General features: G+C 39.7%; 1 protein-coding gene across 1 annotated transcript in view; it reads right to left on the bottom strand.

Annotated features, from left to right (window-relative positions):
- szt2 (SZT2 subunit of KICSTOR complex) overlaps positions 1-13,537 on the bottom strand; it is a 221,123-nt gene that overhangs the window by 206,916 nt on the left and 670 nt on the right. The window contains exons 2-9 of the mRNA XM_078560851.1: positions 12,106-12,231; positions 9,156-9,329; positions 6,644-6,814; positions 4,622-4,753; positions 3,625-3,784; positions 1,655-1,761; positions 1,366-1,567; positions 1,111-1,281 (exon numbers count right to left, since the gene is read on the bottom strand). Of these exons, the coding sequence (XP_078416977.1) occupies positions 1,111-1,281; positions 1,366-1,567; positions 1,655-1,761; positions 3,625-3,784; positions 4,622-4,753; positions 6,644-6,814; positions 9,156-9,329; positions 12,106-12,231 (1,243 nt within the window). The remainder of the gene's footprint in view (positions 1-1,110; positions 1,282-1,365; positions 1,568-1,654; positions 1,762-3,624; positions 3,785-4,621; positions 4,754-6,643; positions 6,815-9,155; positions 9,330-12,105; positions 12,232-13,537) is intronic.

Below are 13,537 nucleotides of genomic sequence, written 5' to 3'. Positions count from 1 at the left end.
ATCTGCAAGTTACTGAACTCACAAAGTAATTACTTCCAAAGTATTTCATTGGTTTCAAAATGCTTAAAGTCGAAAAAGGTTCTAAGTAACTACAAGTCTTTCTGAAGACTCTGAAAACCCTTCCTAAAGTCCTACGCCAGGGCTCAAACATAAAAATCAATGCTAACACTCCAGTGCAGTACTGAAGGACTGCTGCACTGTGGAAGGTGTCGTCTTTTAGATGAAATATTAAACTGAAGTCCAGTCTGCCTCTCAGGTGTACATAACAGATCCCACTGCACTATTTCAAAGAACAGGGGAGCTATCCTTGGTGTCCTGGCCAATATTTATCCATCAATCAATGCTGCAAAACAGATTAGCTTGTTGTTATCACATAGGTGTTTGTGAGAGTTTGCTGTGCACAAATTGGCTGCCATATTTCCAACATTACAACAGTGACTACACTTCAAAAAGTACTTCTTTGGCTGTAAAGTGCTTTGGGATGTCCAGCGGTCATGAAAGGCACTATATAAACTCATCGGGTTCATGATAAACTCTATGACAGTCATAGCTGTGAAGTCAAACTCTTGGTAAAGTGAGTTATGCCACGGTAATAGTAGTTTCTGTCCAGCCATAGTTAGCCATTGCCCACGAGGGACACAGGCATCTCTTCTGTTTAGAGAGAAACAAGTGTTTATAGCTCGAAGGGTACCACGCTGCATCAAGCATGGCTGAGCAGGAATCTCTCTTGCTCTTACTGCCTGCCGTGGGAATGTTGGAAGGATTAGGGAAGTTGATTATCAATCTGTTTGGCCACGTCATGAATGCTCCTTCTGTGGTCAACCAGTTCTGAGGTAGGATTTGAACCCGAAGCTTCTGGCTCAGAGGTACTGACGCTCCCCACTGAAGCGCAAGATCTTCCTATAGTAGCAGTTTACAAATCGTCATCATACTAGTACCCAATTTTATTGGGGTCCCACCCTTTGATGTCATCCAACATTACCTAATCCAATTCCACATGCCACTCCAACACACAGCAAGCGTTCAAACCATCACCCTCTTTACTGCTTCTTCACCAGCTTGCTCTGCCATTTTAGCAGTATTTATTTATCTTTAGTGATATTTATTTACCTTTTGTGATATTAAGTTCCTTCACGGTGTAGCCCTCACGCAACCGTACAGAAACGACACTGGTAAGGTCTGCATGCACCTCATTCTCAGCATGCTTCTTCCTCCTCATGGCCAATGCAGGGTTACTGCTGGCAGACACCAGGTGCTCATTGAACAGTTTGTGCTGGGACACTAATTACAGAAAAACAAATATTTCAGCAATAGAAGAGCCAAACACTGAACGGAATAAAATAAAGAAACACCCCATATACTTGCCACAGTAATACTCTGGGTTCATAGATTCTCCAGGTCTCAAGAAGCTGTACAGTAGAAACGCTTTGTGGTATGCATTCATATTGAGGTTACTTTCTGGGCACGTGGACATGTAAGATCCAAATGTTGCCATGGCAATGAACTTCATCAGCTCCAGGTTTGGCACATAACCAAAGCTGCAGTCATATGAGTACACACCTCCAACCTGTAAGAAGCACACCAACTTTTATACAACCATGGAAGTAGCTTGGCCTATTGAAATCAAAGGCCTCAGTTAAAAATATAAGGTCACCTGTATAAAGGAACAGGCAATTGTGCCGCAGCGTAGTTGGTTTAATAATGTTTCACACACTGCAATATCTGGTACACTTGTGACACCATCAGTGATGATTATTATACCTGTAAGAGAAATAAGCCCATTCAGTGCAAACCTTAAAATAATACTGCAGTAGCGTCACACTAAGTCCCATAATTTCACTGGTGAATAGTGACTTTCTATATTATCTTAGAACTGTGACCTTTTGGTGTCAACTCCCGGCTTACAGTTGACACAACCCTAACAATTGGATAAACGTTCCAACCGAACCATCTGAACACTTATAAATATAAAAACTGAAAAGACATTAAATAAAAGGTAGTTCGGGTGATAGTACCGCTTTGCCTTTCATTGCAACTTACAGAACAAGATAATTTTTCAGATTCACATTGTTGAACTCACTGGGAGCCAACATATTTTGATTCGGCTACAATCAGTCAGGAAACACTAATTTACTGTTCAGGTATCTTTCTGTTGCTTGCTTGAAAGAGAAATAACAATTGATTTACAGCACCACAGTGCTGTAATACCCATGGGAGCAAGACTGAATATGACAACAGAAGGCACAGCCCACTAAGTTTGTGGAGACCTTAACCCTAGCGTTTCTGCCAGGTGTAACATTAATTTCTTTAAACCATTATATTTTCTCTGTTCTTCAGGCTTTCCCCCATTCATGCACTTCCTTAGGGAAAGCAGAAACTTGACTGGATTTCTGTTATTCTTTAACCAGTGACATATGAACCATTAAGAAGTTGCCTCACTTTCCACTTCCTTCTCTCACTAGGGGAAACCAAGGTAAGCACTACCCAACTGCTCAGGCACATCCTCTCCGTCTAAAAGGAATCAACTGATTGCTAAGGCACAGCAGATGGTAAATGCTGAGCTGCTCAAATCCCAGAGAGAAACTTGAAACAACTGCTGCAACTATTTTACAATTTGTATTTATTTTGAGATGTGTGCCTTGAATTCAGTAATAATAAGACCACTGAGTCTTACAGGTTTCTTGCAAAACTAAATTGAACCCTTATTAATTTTTTAAAAAATGATTTTAAGCACATAAATAGTTTACAAATTACTACTATGATAACTCCTAGCTCCCCTAGTTAATCTAACTCCCAGTTACACCTCCATTAAGGCAACAGTAAAACTCACAGATTTAAAAGACACCAGCAAAGTAACACGATATCCTAAACAGTTGAATTCAAATGAGTATTCTTCACTTCAGTTCGTGTAGGCAGCAACTTTAGACTTAGAGGCTGGAGGCTTTTCACACTTGTTAGATCTTAGAATTCCTTCCTCTCACACATAACCTCATCTCCTTTATGCAGGTTTCTCCCTTTTTAATGTAAATTCCATTGGCCCAATATGTCTTTTCAACTCTACTTTTCTAATAACAAAAATCTTTCATAAGTACCAATTATATCAATAAGCTTTGGGAAAAATAAACACACTATTTGGCTTCATCTGACTAAGTGTAACATTTCACCACCTCTTTTGAAATTCAAATTACTCTGGTTTATCTAAAATTGCAAATGTACCCTTTACACCTCACGCTCTAAAACTTCAGCCATGTTTACCTATTTAACATTTCAAACCTAGTTTCTTTTGATACATCAAAGCCATCAGCTGTCTTTAATTCAATTAAGTCCACACACACACACACACACAGGCAGGCAGGCAGGCAGGCGGACAGGCGGGCGGGCAGGCACGCGGGCAGGCAGGCGGGTGGGCAGGCAGACGGGCAGGCACGCAGACGGGCAGGCACGCACTATTCTTACCTTACAATAAATTCCAATCACATTATGAAAATTATTATATTTTCCTGACACTGATCCAGTTGAGATCTAAAGTAAACAATGGCTTACTAATGGGATTTAAATTAACGATCAGATTGTCTTGGGATTAAAGCTCCAATTAGAAAGATACATTATGGACAATGTATTAACCTGCGCTGGAGTTGGATGGCAGTAACTGAAGTGCTAGGATGCCATTGCGGATCATGTTGACGAGTCCCATATCTGGTGTTACCATGGAAAAAGTCATCTTCCGTGAAGACTGATCATAAAAGTCAGTAGTATCCCCTTGGGATAAAATGGGCCTATCAGACTGTGATTTAAGAGGGAAGAGATTAGATATAAAACCAGAATTAGCAATTAGCAGCATAACACTAAAATTCTGATCAGTTAAACAGATCTTTACGATCAAGGTTCTTTTGCATCTGTAGCCCACTGGATTAGCTCTTCTGAATTTCCTTCCAAAGGGGAAGGTGTCTGGTTAATGCTTAGTTCATCCCTTATATCCCAACTGAAAATTGGAAGTTAATTTCCTGGCATGGGGTGGTGTTGGTGGCACGGGGATGGGAGAAGAAAAAGGAATATCCACGCCCTTCCATTCTACTACACATGATACACTGGAGCAGTTATCTACAGGGTTTATCACCAGGCAAGGCTGTCACGTTATGCTTATTTCAAGGACTACAGTCATACATTACTAGCTGTTTGAGAAATAATAACGTGACTTTTCTTTTTGTCAGGTGATGAATTTTCTTGTACAATCAGGTCAGAAATATTACTTCTTCAATATGCAGGCTGTTGGCCAGTTGGTAATAGCCACATACTTTTCTCCCAGTTCAAATGTAGCACAAAATAGGAAGGCATTAAACTTATTTATTTAAGGAATCAAACTTATTTCTCTTCGGCTTATTACAACCAACAGGGGAAATTTTTAATCCTGCTCATCGCCACTGAATTTGAACTCAGGTCCGATCAGAAAAAAGGCAATTGCATTAACTGCTCCTTTCAAAAGTTCTCGGCTAAACTAAAATATAAATTCTATATCTAACACTAGGCTCTCAGAGATGGCCAATTAGTACTAATAGCACTTAGGATGCATTACTCAGGTGACTGAGTTACTCTTTCCCTCCAATTTTACTGAGATACTGACCTGTGGTTTGGGCTTGTAGTGCTGCTGAAGAACCTCAGCTACATTGTTTTCAAACGCTCGTAATTGCTGATAGATATTCTGGTGGAAAGTATCCAAATTGTTTCGATCCAATAAACAGCCTTGAACTAGAACCTACAATGCATAGGCACTCATGAAGATCAGAAGTCAGGTATAAGACGCATGCAAGCAAATACGTAAGCATCACAGATGGGAGATACGTCTACAGGAATAGGCAGCTTGGGCAAAAACACCGACTTATGAGAAAATGTTATGTCCATGAAAAATGTGAAGTGATCTATATTGGGATGCATGGTCCGTTCCTACTTATTCTGTCCAATGTCAATATCATACATTCCCAGTTTAAATGTAGTACAGATTGAAAATTGGATAAAGATCCATTTGCATCAATTTGAGCCAATAGCTCTAAACCCAAGTAAAAATTCAACTTCACCTGTTGAATAAGTGCATTCTTAGTCTGTCCTTGACTTGTGACAATTCATTTAATACAAAAACAAGATACAAATACATTTAGTAACATTTATCAATTATTTTTTTCTCAATTTTTGACCTGTAGCTTCATGATTCAAACTTGCTTTCACTTGGGATTATTACAACCAACAGGGAAAAATTTTCATCCTGCTCATATACACTGAATTTGAACTCAGGTCTGAGCTGAAAATAGAAAGATGTTCCCTGCTGTGTCATTGATCTATGCTTCAGTTATCCAGCTCTCAGCTCTCCTGGGTTAAGTTCCATCTTGTCTGTCAATGAAAGTAGCCGTGACAATGGCTAGTATTAAGAGCAGTCAGAGCCAGACTCTCTACTTGTAGAAAGAAGAAATGGTAGCAGGAGAAAGAGATAAACAGCAAAAAAAAGAGGATTGCTGGATAAAGTAACTTCATTGAACTGCGTAGAGAGAAAATTAAAAACAGCCTACATATGCAAGCTTGGTACAGCACAGGCACGAAATCCCACTCGTCTATGAATCATATGAATCTCAGCTTTAGAAATAAAACCAGGTATAGATATAGATAGGCTGAGTAGTGGGCAAAGATCTGGCAAATGGAGTTTAATGTGGGAAAATATGAAGTTGTTCACTTTGGCAAGAAGAATAGAAAAAGCAGAATATTACTTAAAAGGAGAACGGCTGCATAATTCTGAGGTGTACAGGGATCTAGGTGTTCTAGAACATGAGTCACAAAAAGTTAGTATGCAGGTGCAGCAAGTAATTAAGAAGGCTAATGGAATGCTATCCTTTATTATGAGGGGGATTGAACATAAAAGTAATGATATTATTCTTCAGTTATACAGGCATTGGTGAGATCGAATACTGTGTGCAGTTTTGGTCGCCTTATTTAAGGAAGGATGTAAATGTATTGGAGGCAGTTCAAAGGAGGTTTACTAGATTGATAACTGGAATGAGCGGCTTGTCTTATGAGAAAAAGTTGGACAGACTGGGCTTGTTTCCACTGGAGATTAGATGAGTGAGGGATTATTTGATTGAAGTATACAAGGTCCTGAATGGTCTTGACAAGGTGGAAGTCGAAAGGATGTTTCCTCTTGTGGGTGAGTCCAGAACTAGGGGGCACTGTTTTAAAATTAGGGGTTGCCCTTTTAGGACAGAGATGAGGAGAAATTCTCTCTCTGAGGGTTGTGCAACTTTGGAATTCTCTGCCTCAGAAGGCGGTGGAGGCAGGGTCATTGAATATTTTTAAGGCAGAGGTAGACAGGTTCTTGCTAGGCAAGGGAATCAAAGGTTATCGGGGTTAGACGGGAATGTGGAAATCGAAACACAAGATGATCAGCCATGATCTTATTGAATGGCGGAGCAGGCTCGAGGGGCTGAATGGCCTACACCTGTTCCTGTTTCTTACGTTATGTTTTTTGGGGGTGCGAGGGGTGGACAGCTGGCAGTGCATTAAGGCAAAAAAAAAATCTTTGTTTATTCACTAACATTATGTTGGTAACAATATAGCAATCAGCAGCAGAAAGAGAAATTCTTAAGGCTGACCAAGAGCTCACCTGGTGAGATTGAAGTCCTATGATGGAAGAATAAGCAAGAATGGTTATGTAGATCTCTGGTTGAAAAACGATATCCGTACCCGGGACTTTAAATGGTCGCAACAATTCCATTAAACACTTTGAGAGTGCATGAAACACTTCATCAAAAATCAGCTCCCCAGTAGAATCGTCCTGTGGGGCATAAACAAACAATCACTTAGCCGGACAAATAATAAATACCTATTGGAAAAGAGAGAAAGTCCTATCATCTAGTTTCAAAGAAATACTGTACACGCGATAGGCAGTAAAACAGCAAGCACAGCTGTTTAAAAAAAGCTTACATTTATATAAAGCACCTTTCACCTGCTTAGAACACCCCCAAAGAACTTCAGAACCAAATTAATTATTTTTGAAGCATTGGCAGTTATTGTTTATAGGCAAAACCAGCAACTAATCTGAAGACTGCAAGATCCCTTAAACAGCAAACGAGGCAATCAATCTGATAATCTATTTTTGATGTTGGTTACGGGAAATGTGGTAACTTTCCCTCTTCTGCACTTCCATCTAATCATCTGAAAGACAGCACTTTGACAGTGCAGCATTCCTTCAGTACGAGAATGCAGCTTGAATCCATGACCGGCTGACTCTGATGCAGCAGTGTTATCAAACTGACTTAACCTAACCGCAAACAAGCCCACAACAAAGAAAAACTACATTGCAGAATTATTACCGTTCAATACATGTTTACTATATATACATTACTTTTTAAAGGTGGGCATTCTCAATGCCATTCTTTCCCTTCCACCAGTTGCATTTGCGCCACACAAGGTGAGCCGCCACACAAGTGCCAGGCAATGACCATCTCCAACAGGAGAGAATTCAACGATCTCTCCATGACATTCAATGGTATTACCATCACTGAATCCCCCACTATCAACATTCTGGGGGTTACCATTGGCCAGAAACTGAACTGTACCAGCCATATAAATACTGTGGCTACAAGAGCAGGTCAGAGGCTGGGAATTCTGTGGCACGTAACTCACTCCCTGACTCCCCAAAGCCTGTTCACCATCTAAAAGGCACAAGTCAGGAGTGTAATGGAATACTCTCCACTTGACAGGATGAGTGCAATTCGAACAACACTCAAGATGCTCAATACTATCCAGGACAAAGCAACCCGCTTGACAGGCATGTCATTACCACCTTCAACATTCACTCCCTCCACCACCTGACACACAGTGAAGCCAATTTTGTAGCCACATTACTACTGTCCCTTTTATTCCATAGGCAATAACTTTTCTAACAAATCTGTTGTGTGGCAGTGTCAAATGCTTTTTGAAAGTCCAGGTATACCACATCAACAGCATTACTCTCATCGACCTTTTCTGTTATCTCTTCAAAAAGCTCCAGCAAGTTAGTAAAACACGATTTCTCCTTTAGAAATCCACGCTGGCTCTTCCTTATCAACCCATATTTTTCCATGTGACTACTAATTCTATCCCGAATAATTTTTTCTAGAATCTTGCCCACCACTGAAGTTAAACCATTGGCTGGTCTGTAATTGCTGGGCTTATCCTTTCACAAGTTTTGAACATTTTAGCTGAGGTTTGGTCATTTCAATTGCCCCTTTGCAATATCTTAATGCTGTACTCCTGCCATATCATGAGTGGAACAGTGGGCTGAGGGTAATATTATCAATTCACAACAACACCAGTATGATTTCATGAAGCCACATCAGGAGGATTTACAAGCAAAGTATCTGTTCACAGCCAGCAACAACTGCACTGATATAGTGCCCTTAATGTAGCAAAACATCCCAATGCACTTCACAGGAGTGTTAGCAAAAAAATTTGACATTGAGCCACGAGGCAATATTAGGACAGATGACCAAAAGTTTGATCAAAGAGGTAGGCTTTAAGCAGTATCTCTAAGGTGTAGAAAGGTGATAGGGACTCAGCAACAAGAAGGAATGAAGGAGACCAGCAAATTTTATGATCTCTCTTTATATTGTTGAAGGGCATCCAATAAAGCAATAGTATATAATACTATTAACACTAATGCGTGTAAATCATCTGTGGGGCATCTGCCAGTCAGAAATGAGATCTACGGGCATTGTCTGAAACTTGGGAAATACCAGGCAGTTGATCTTGGAAATCCACAAGATCCAGACATCACTCACGCAGACTGAGACCAACGACAAAGAGCCAGAGTGGAGCTGCCAAGCCAGCAACCATCCCAACCCCATTTCTTTGCATTTAACAAATGACGATGCCTAGCTCCTATAAGGCATCTTCCATATACCTGAACCAACTAAATTTCAGAAACCATCATTAAATTATATTCACCCTCAACTATATGTGTGAACTTTTATCTGAAGAAAAATTAATAAGAACATTTTAAAAATATATATATATTGCACAATGAATGAAAGCTGTTAGTCAAAGTTGCTGATGAACCACACAATATTTATTCAGATATTTGGTTTCAATAGCTTTAACTCTCTCTCTCTCCACCGAATATAATAATTACTCACCACGATCCCTGTAGATGGACTGAGATCCAATTCCATAACAAAGCGGTAGCGCTGAGCAAGGAAGGTAATGTGGGTCGATGGTACCAGCTGGTAGGTATGAGCAACAACTGGTTCATCTGGCTGCCAGCCCTTTGGTAGGACACTGAGAATATCGAGTTCATTCTTGGATTTGCGCTGTGAGAAGAGGAAACATTGCAATTGTAAGACCGATCACATATGGCACACGTTAGTTGCTGTAAAGCATAAAGGGACATGGGGCTTCCGTTACTTGGATAAACTAGAGAAGCTGAGGTTGTGCTCCTTGGAGAAGAGAAGGTTTGATATAAGTTTTCAAAGTCATGAGGGATCGAGGCAGAGTCGATAGAGAGAAACTGTCCCCACTGGCGGAAGGATTGAAAAGCAAAAGACACCAATTTAAAGAGATTAGCAAAAGAATCAAAGACATGAAGATTTTTTTCTTTTTCCCCAGGGGGTGGTAATGATCTGGAATGCACTGCCTGAGAGTGTAGTGGAGGCAGGTTCAATCAGGGCTTTCAAAAGGTATTAGATAAGCACTGAAGGGAAAAGAATTTGCAGGTCTTCAGAGAAAGGACAAGACATAGCTAAACTCCAATTGCAGAGAGCCAGCATGGGCTCAACAGGCCAAATTACCTTCTTCTGTGCTGTAACCATTCTATGATTTTTTTGATTAATCCATTTCAAAACACACACAAGGCCACCTTTCCTTCACTCTTGCATAATAACATCACTTAGGAATTTTCTTTGTAAGATACACCAAATTTAATTCTCAAAGTGAAAACTTTGCAATATACATCATACTTCCAGCTATACCACCCTGAGACACACAGCATTTTTCTCATTAATAGAGAACCCCTTTGGAGCTATAAGGCAGGAGAGTGCAGAGGTTAACAATAGCTGTTGCACAACTCACGCAGAGCTTTAGTCAAAAAGATCTGCCAAAGAAGCAATCATTACTATCAGTGCATTTTTGGTAGATATCAAAACCAAATCTCATATCACTACAAAGATAGTATCAAGAGGCTCTGCCTGTTAGCTCAGTGGTATCAGGAAAATATAATAATTTTCATAATATTATCGAAATTTATTGTAAGGTAAGATAGTATGTGTGTATATGTGGGTGGGTGGGTGGGTGTGGGGGTGGATTAACTAAATTAAAGACAGCTGGTCTGAAGGCTTTGATGTATCAGAAGAGAAGCTAGGTTTGAAATGTTAAATAGGTAACCATGGCTGAAGTTTTAGAATGTGAGGTGTAAAGGAAAAACTTGCACTTTTAGATAAACCAGAGTAATTTGAATTTCAAAAGAGGTGGTGAAATGTTACACTTAGTCAGATGAAGCCGAACAGTGTGTTTATTTTTCCCAACGGTTACTGATAAAATTGGTACTATGAAAGATTTTTATTATTAGAAAAGTAGAGTTGAAAAGACATATTGGCATAATGGGATTTACATTAAAAAGAGAGAAACCTACATAAAGGAGATGGGGTTATGTGTGAGAGGAGGGCATTCTAAGATCTAACAAGTGTGAAAAGCCTCCAGCCTCTAAGCCTCAAGTTGCTGTCTACACGAACTGAAGTGAAGAAAACTCACTTTGAAATCAACTGTTCAGGGTGTCGTGTTACTTTGCCAGGGTCTTTTAAAATCTATGTGTTTTACTGTTGCCTTGACAGAGGTGTAAGTGGGAGTTAGATTAACTAGGGGAGATAAGAGTTATCATAGTAGCAATTTGTAAACCTATGTATGTGCTTAAAATCATTTTTAAAGGTTTAATTATTTTTGGTAAGAAACCTATAAGACTCGGTGATCTTATTACTACTGAATTCATGGCACGCATCTCAAAATAAATACAAATTGTAAAATAAAAGCTGTGGATGCTTGAAATCTGAAACAAAAACAAAAGTTGCTGGAAAAACTCGGCAGGTCTGACAGCATCTGTGGAGAGAAAGACAGAGTTAATGTTTCGAGTCTGTATGACTCTTCTTCAGAACCTGTCTTTCTGGCCACAGATGCTGTCAGACCTGCTGAGTTTTTCCAGCAATTTTTGCGAATTGTAAAATAGTTGTGACAGTTGTTTCAAGTTTCCCACTGGAATTTGAACAGCTCAGCATTTACCATTCACCGTGTCATAACAAGTGGCTCCCAGTACTCTGTAGTGTTATACTGAGCCACGCAGACCGAGGAGGTCACAATATATATTGTATTAGTTAACCTCAGGGGCAGGACAATTGACTTCAGTATCCTTGGGCAGGGGAAGGACAAAAAAGTGAGAGGATTCACATTCCTGTTTGGAAAGGCAAGAGGACAATGGAATTAATTGAGTGAAACGTTCTATTTCAACAAATAAAAACATAAAATGCTGGAAAACTCAGCAGGTCTGGCAGCATCTTTGAAGAGAGAAACCAAGTTAATGCTTTGACTACATATGCCTCTTCAGAGCTAAAGAGAAGTAGAAATGCGATGGATTTTACACTGTTTAGGAGGGGTGGAGCAGGTGAAGCAAGATAGAAGGTCAGGGATAGGTGGGAGCTAAGGAGAGACAAACGAAGATGTCATGGACAAGACAAAGGGAGTGTTAATGGTAGTGGTAAGGAGTAAAGAAGTTGATGGTAGTGGCAGAATGTGTTAATAGCAGAACAAGGGTCAGCGCTCTGTGAAAGTGCAACATTGAAACAAGTGGCAATTGGCCCTGTGGGGGAGGTTGCTTTCATATTTCAACAAATATCCTGAAACCACTTGTGTTACCAATAAATGATCTGTGCCAACAACATTCACGACCACCTTATTTTCTCCCAATGTACTGAGAGTGCAATTTACATTTCATACAAAGATTAATATGCCAGGGTAGGTTCCCATTATTCCAGCAGGGCCCTCTACTTCACCCATGCACTCACAAACAAGACTGAGAACAATTCCCCCAACCCTTTCACTCACAAGCTCGGACTCTGACATCGGTCGAATGCTTTGATTGAGCTTGCTGAGAAACCAAGCTAATCTCACATTGCGGGAAATCCGATATTCCTTCTTCATGAGCAGGAAAACCTGGCCTGCTTCTTCCACCTGCCAAACAAAAAATATAAGTCAATACCTTGGAACTCGAGAAATTCCTTTAGGTCACCAGAAACTCTAATAGTGGTAATATAAGAGAACATACCTTAATAAGACTTTAAGTACTTGGACCCCCATGAGTTTGCAGCAATGAGATTTGAATGATTTTCTTTTTATGCGTTCATTTTAGTTTGCTTTCTTTCTTTAGTCTTTGTATTAAATGATAGTAAAATTAAGTAAACTAGGGTCTCCAGGGAAGTCTCTGTTATACATCGCCAGTTAGAAGGAGGCTATTAAACATAATGTTTATTTCCCATTCAAAATGCAGTTATGTTCTCGTATGCTGTTCCCCTGTTTGTTACAAGTAAGAGTTCATTTCAAACCCAACACAGAATTTACTGCCTTAAATTCTTTCTCCTGATATTCTAGACCAGGCATCTTTCTTTAGCCTAACACAATCATTTTGTGAAATGTCTCATGCTCCAGCGTGAGCCAAGAAATATTCAAAAAGCATCAAAGCTGTTATCCTGCAGGTCTACTGTGACACAGTTAATCTCAGTGTTAGATGCAGGGAGCACTTAACCATCATAAGATGTGATATTAATGGGAAAATGGAGTTCTATTTAAAATAAACTTCTAACATCCAGTTAGAAATTTCCAAACATAAAACAGCCCATACCCACCAGCTATATATCCCTAACATTACACTGATCCCAAGCACTACATTTTTGCCAGCATGCCTACATACAGTATTTTTGTAGTTTATATTCCTGCACCACAGATATTAACTCCTGCTCTTGCAGCTATTCTATTTCAATCTGTTGTATAGTTTGATGTAGCCTTCTTAGTATCTGTATACTAGATATAGTTATCTCACTATAAAAATCATCCGATATTAGAGTTAAACCCCATAATTATTAAGATTGGAGAATTTTATAAACTAGGCTTAAAGCTTATAAAACCCAAAAATGCAAATCTCAAGTTACTGAAGTGTGATACATGCAGCTGCCTTCCGCTTGCACAGGAAGCAATTCATATTTTGTCTGTACCAATAAGTAGCATCCACAAAGAACGAATGCCCCAACAAATGTTTGAGGAGGCATTTTTTAGTTTAATATTTCATGGGGTGTGAGCATCAATGGCCAGGCCAGCATTTATTGCCCATCCCTAAGGAAGCACCTTATAGCAATGTACATAGTGAAGACACTAAAATAGAAGCAAAATACTGCAGATGCTGGAGATCTGAAATAGAAACAGATCTCAGCTGGTCTGGCAGCATCTTTGGAAATAGAAACTGAATTAACGTTTCAAGACTCTT

Source organism: Cetorhinus maximus, chromosome 17 (assembly GCF_964194155.1).
Source record: "Cetorhinus maximus chromosome 17, sCetMax3.hap1.1, whole genome shotgun sequence".
NCBI classification, from domain to species: Eukaryota; Metazoa; Chordata; class Chondrichthyes; order Lamniformes; family Cetorhinidae; genus Cetorhinus; species Cetorhinus maximus.
Note: the sequence above shows the minus strand (reverse complement) of the source record. Positions and strands in the feature narration are given on the sequence as shown.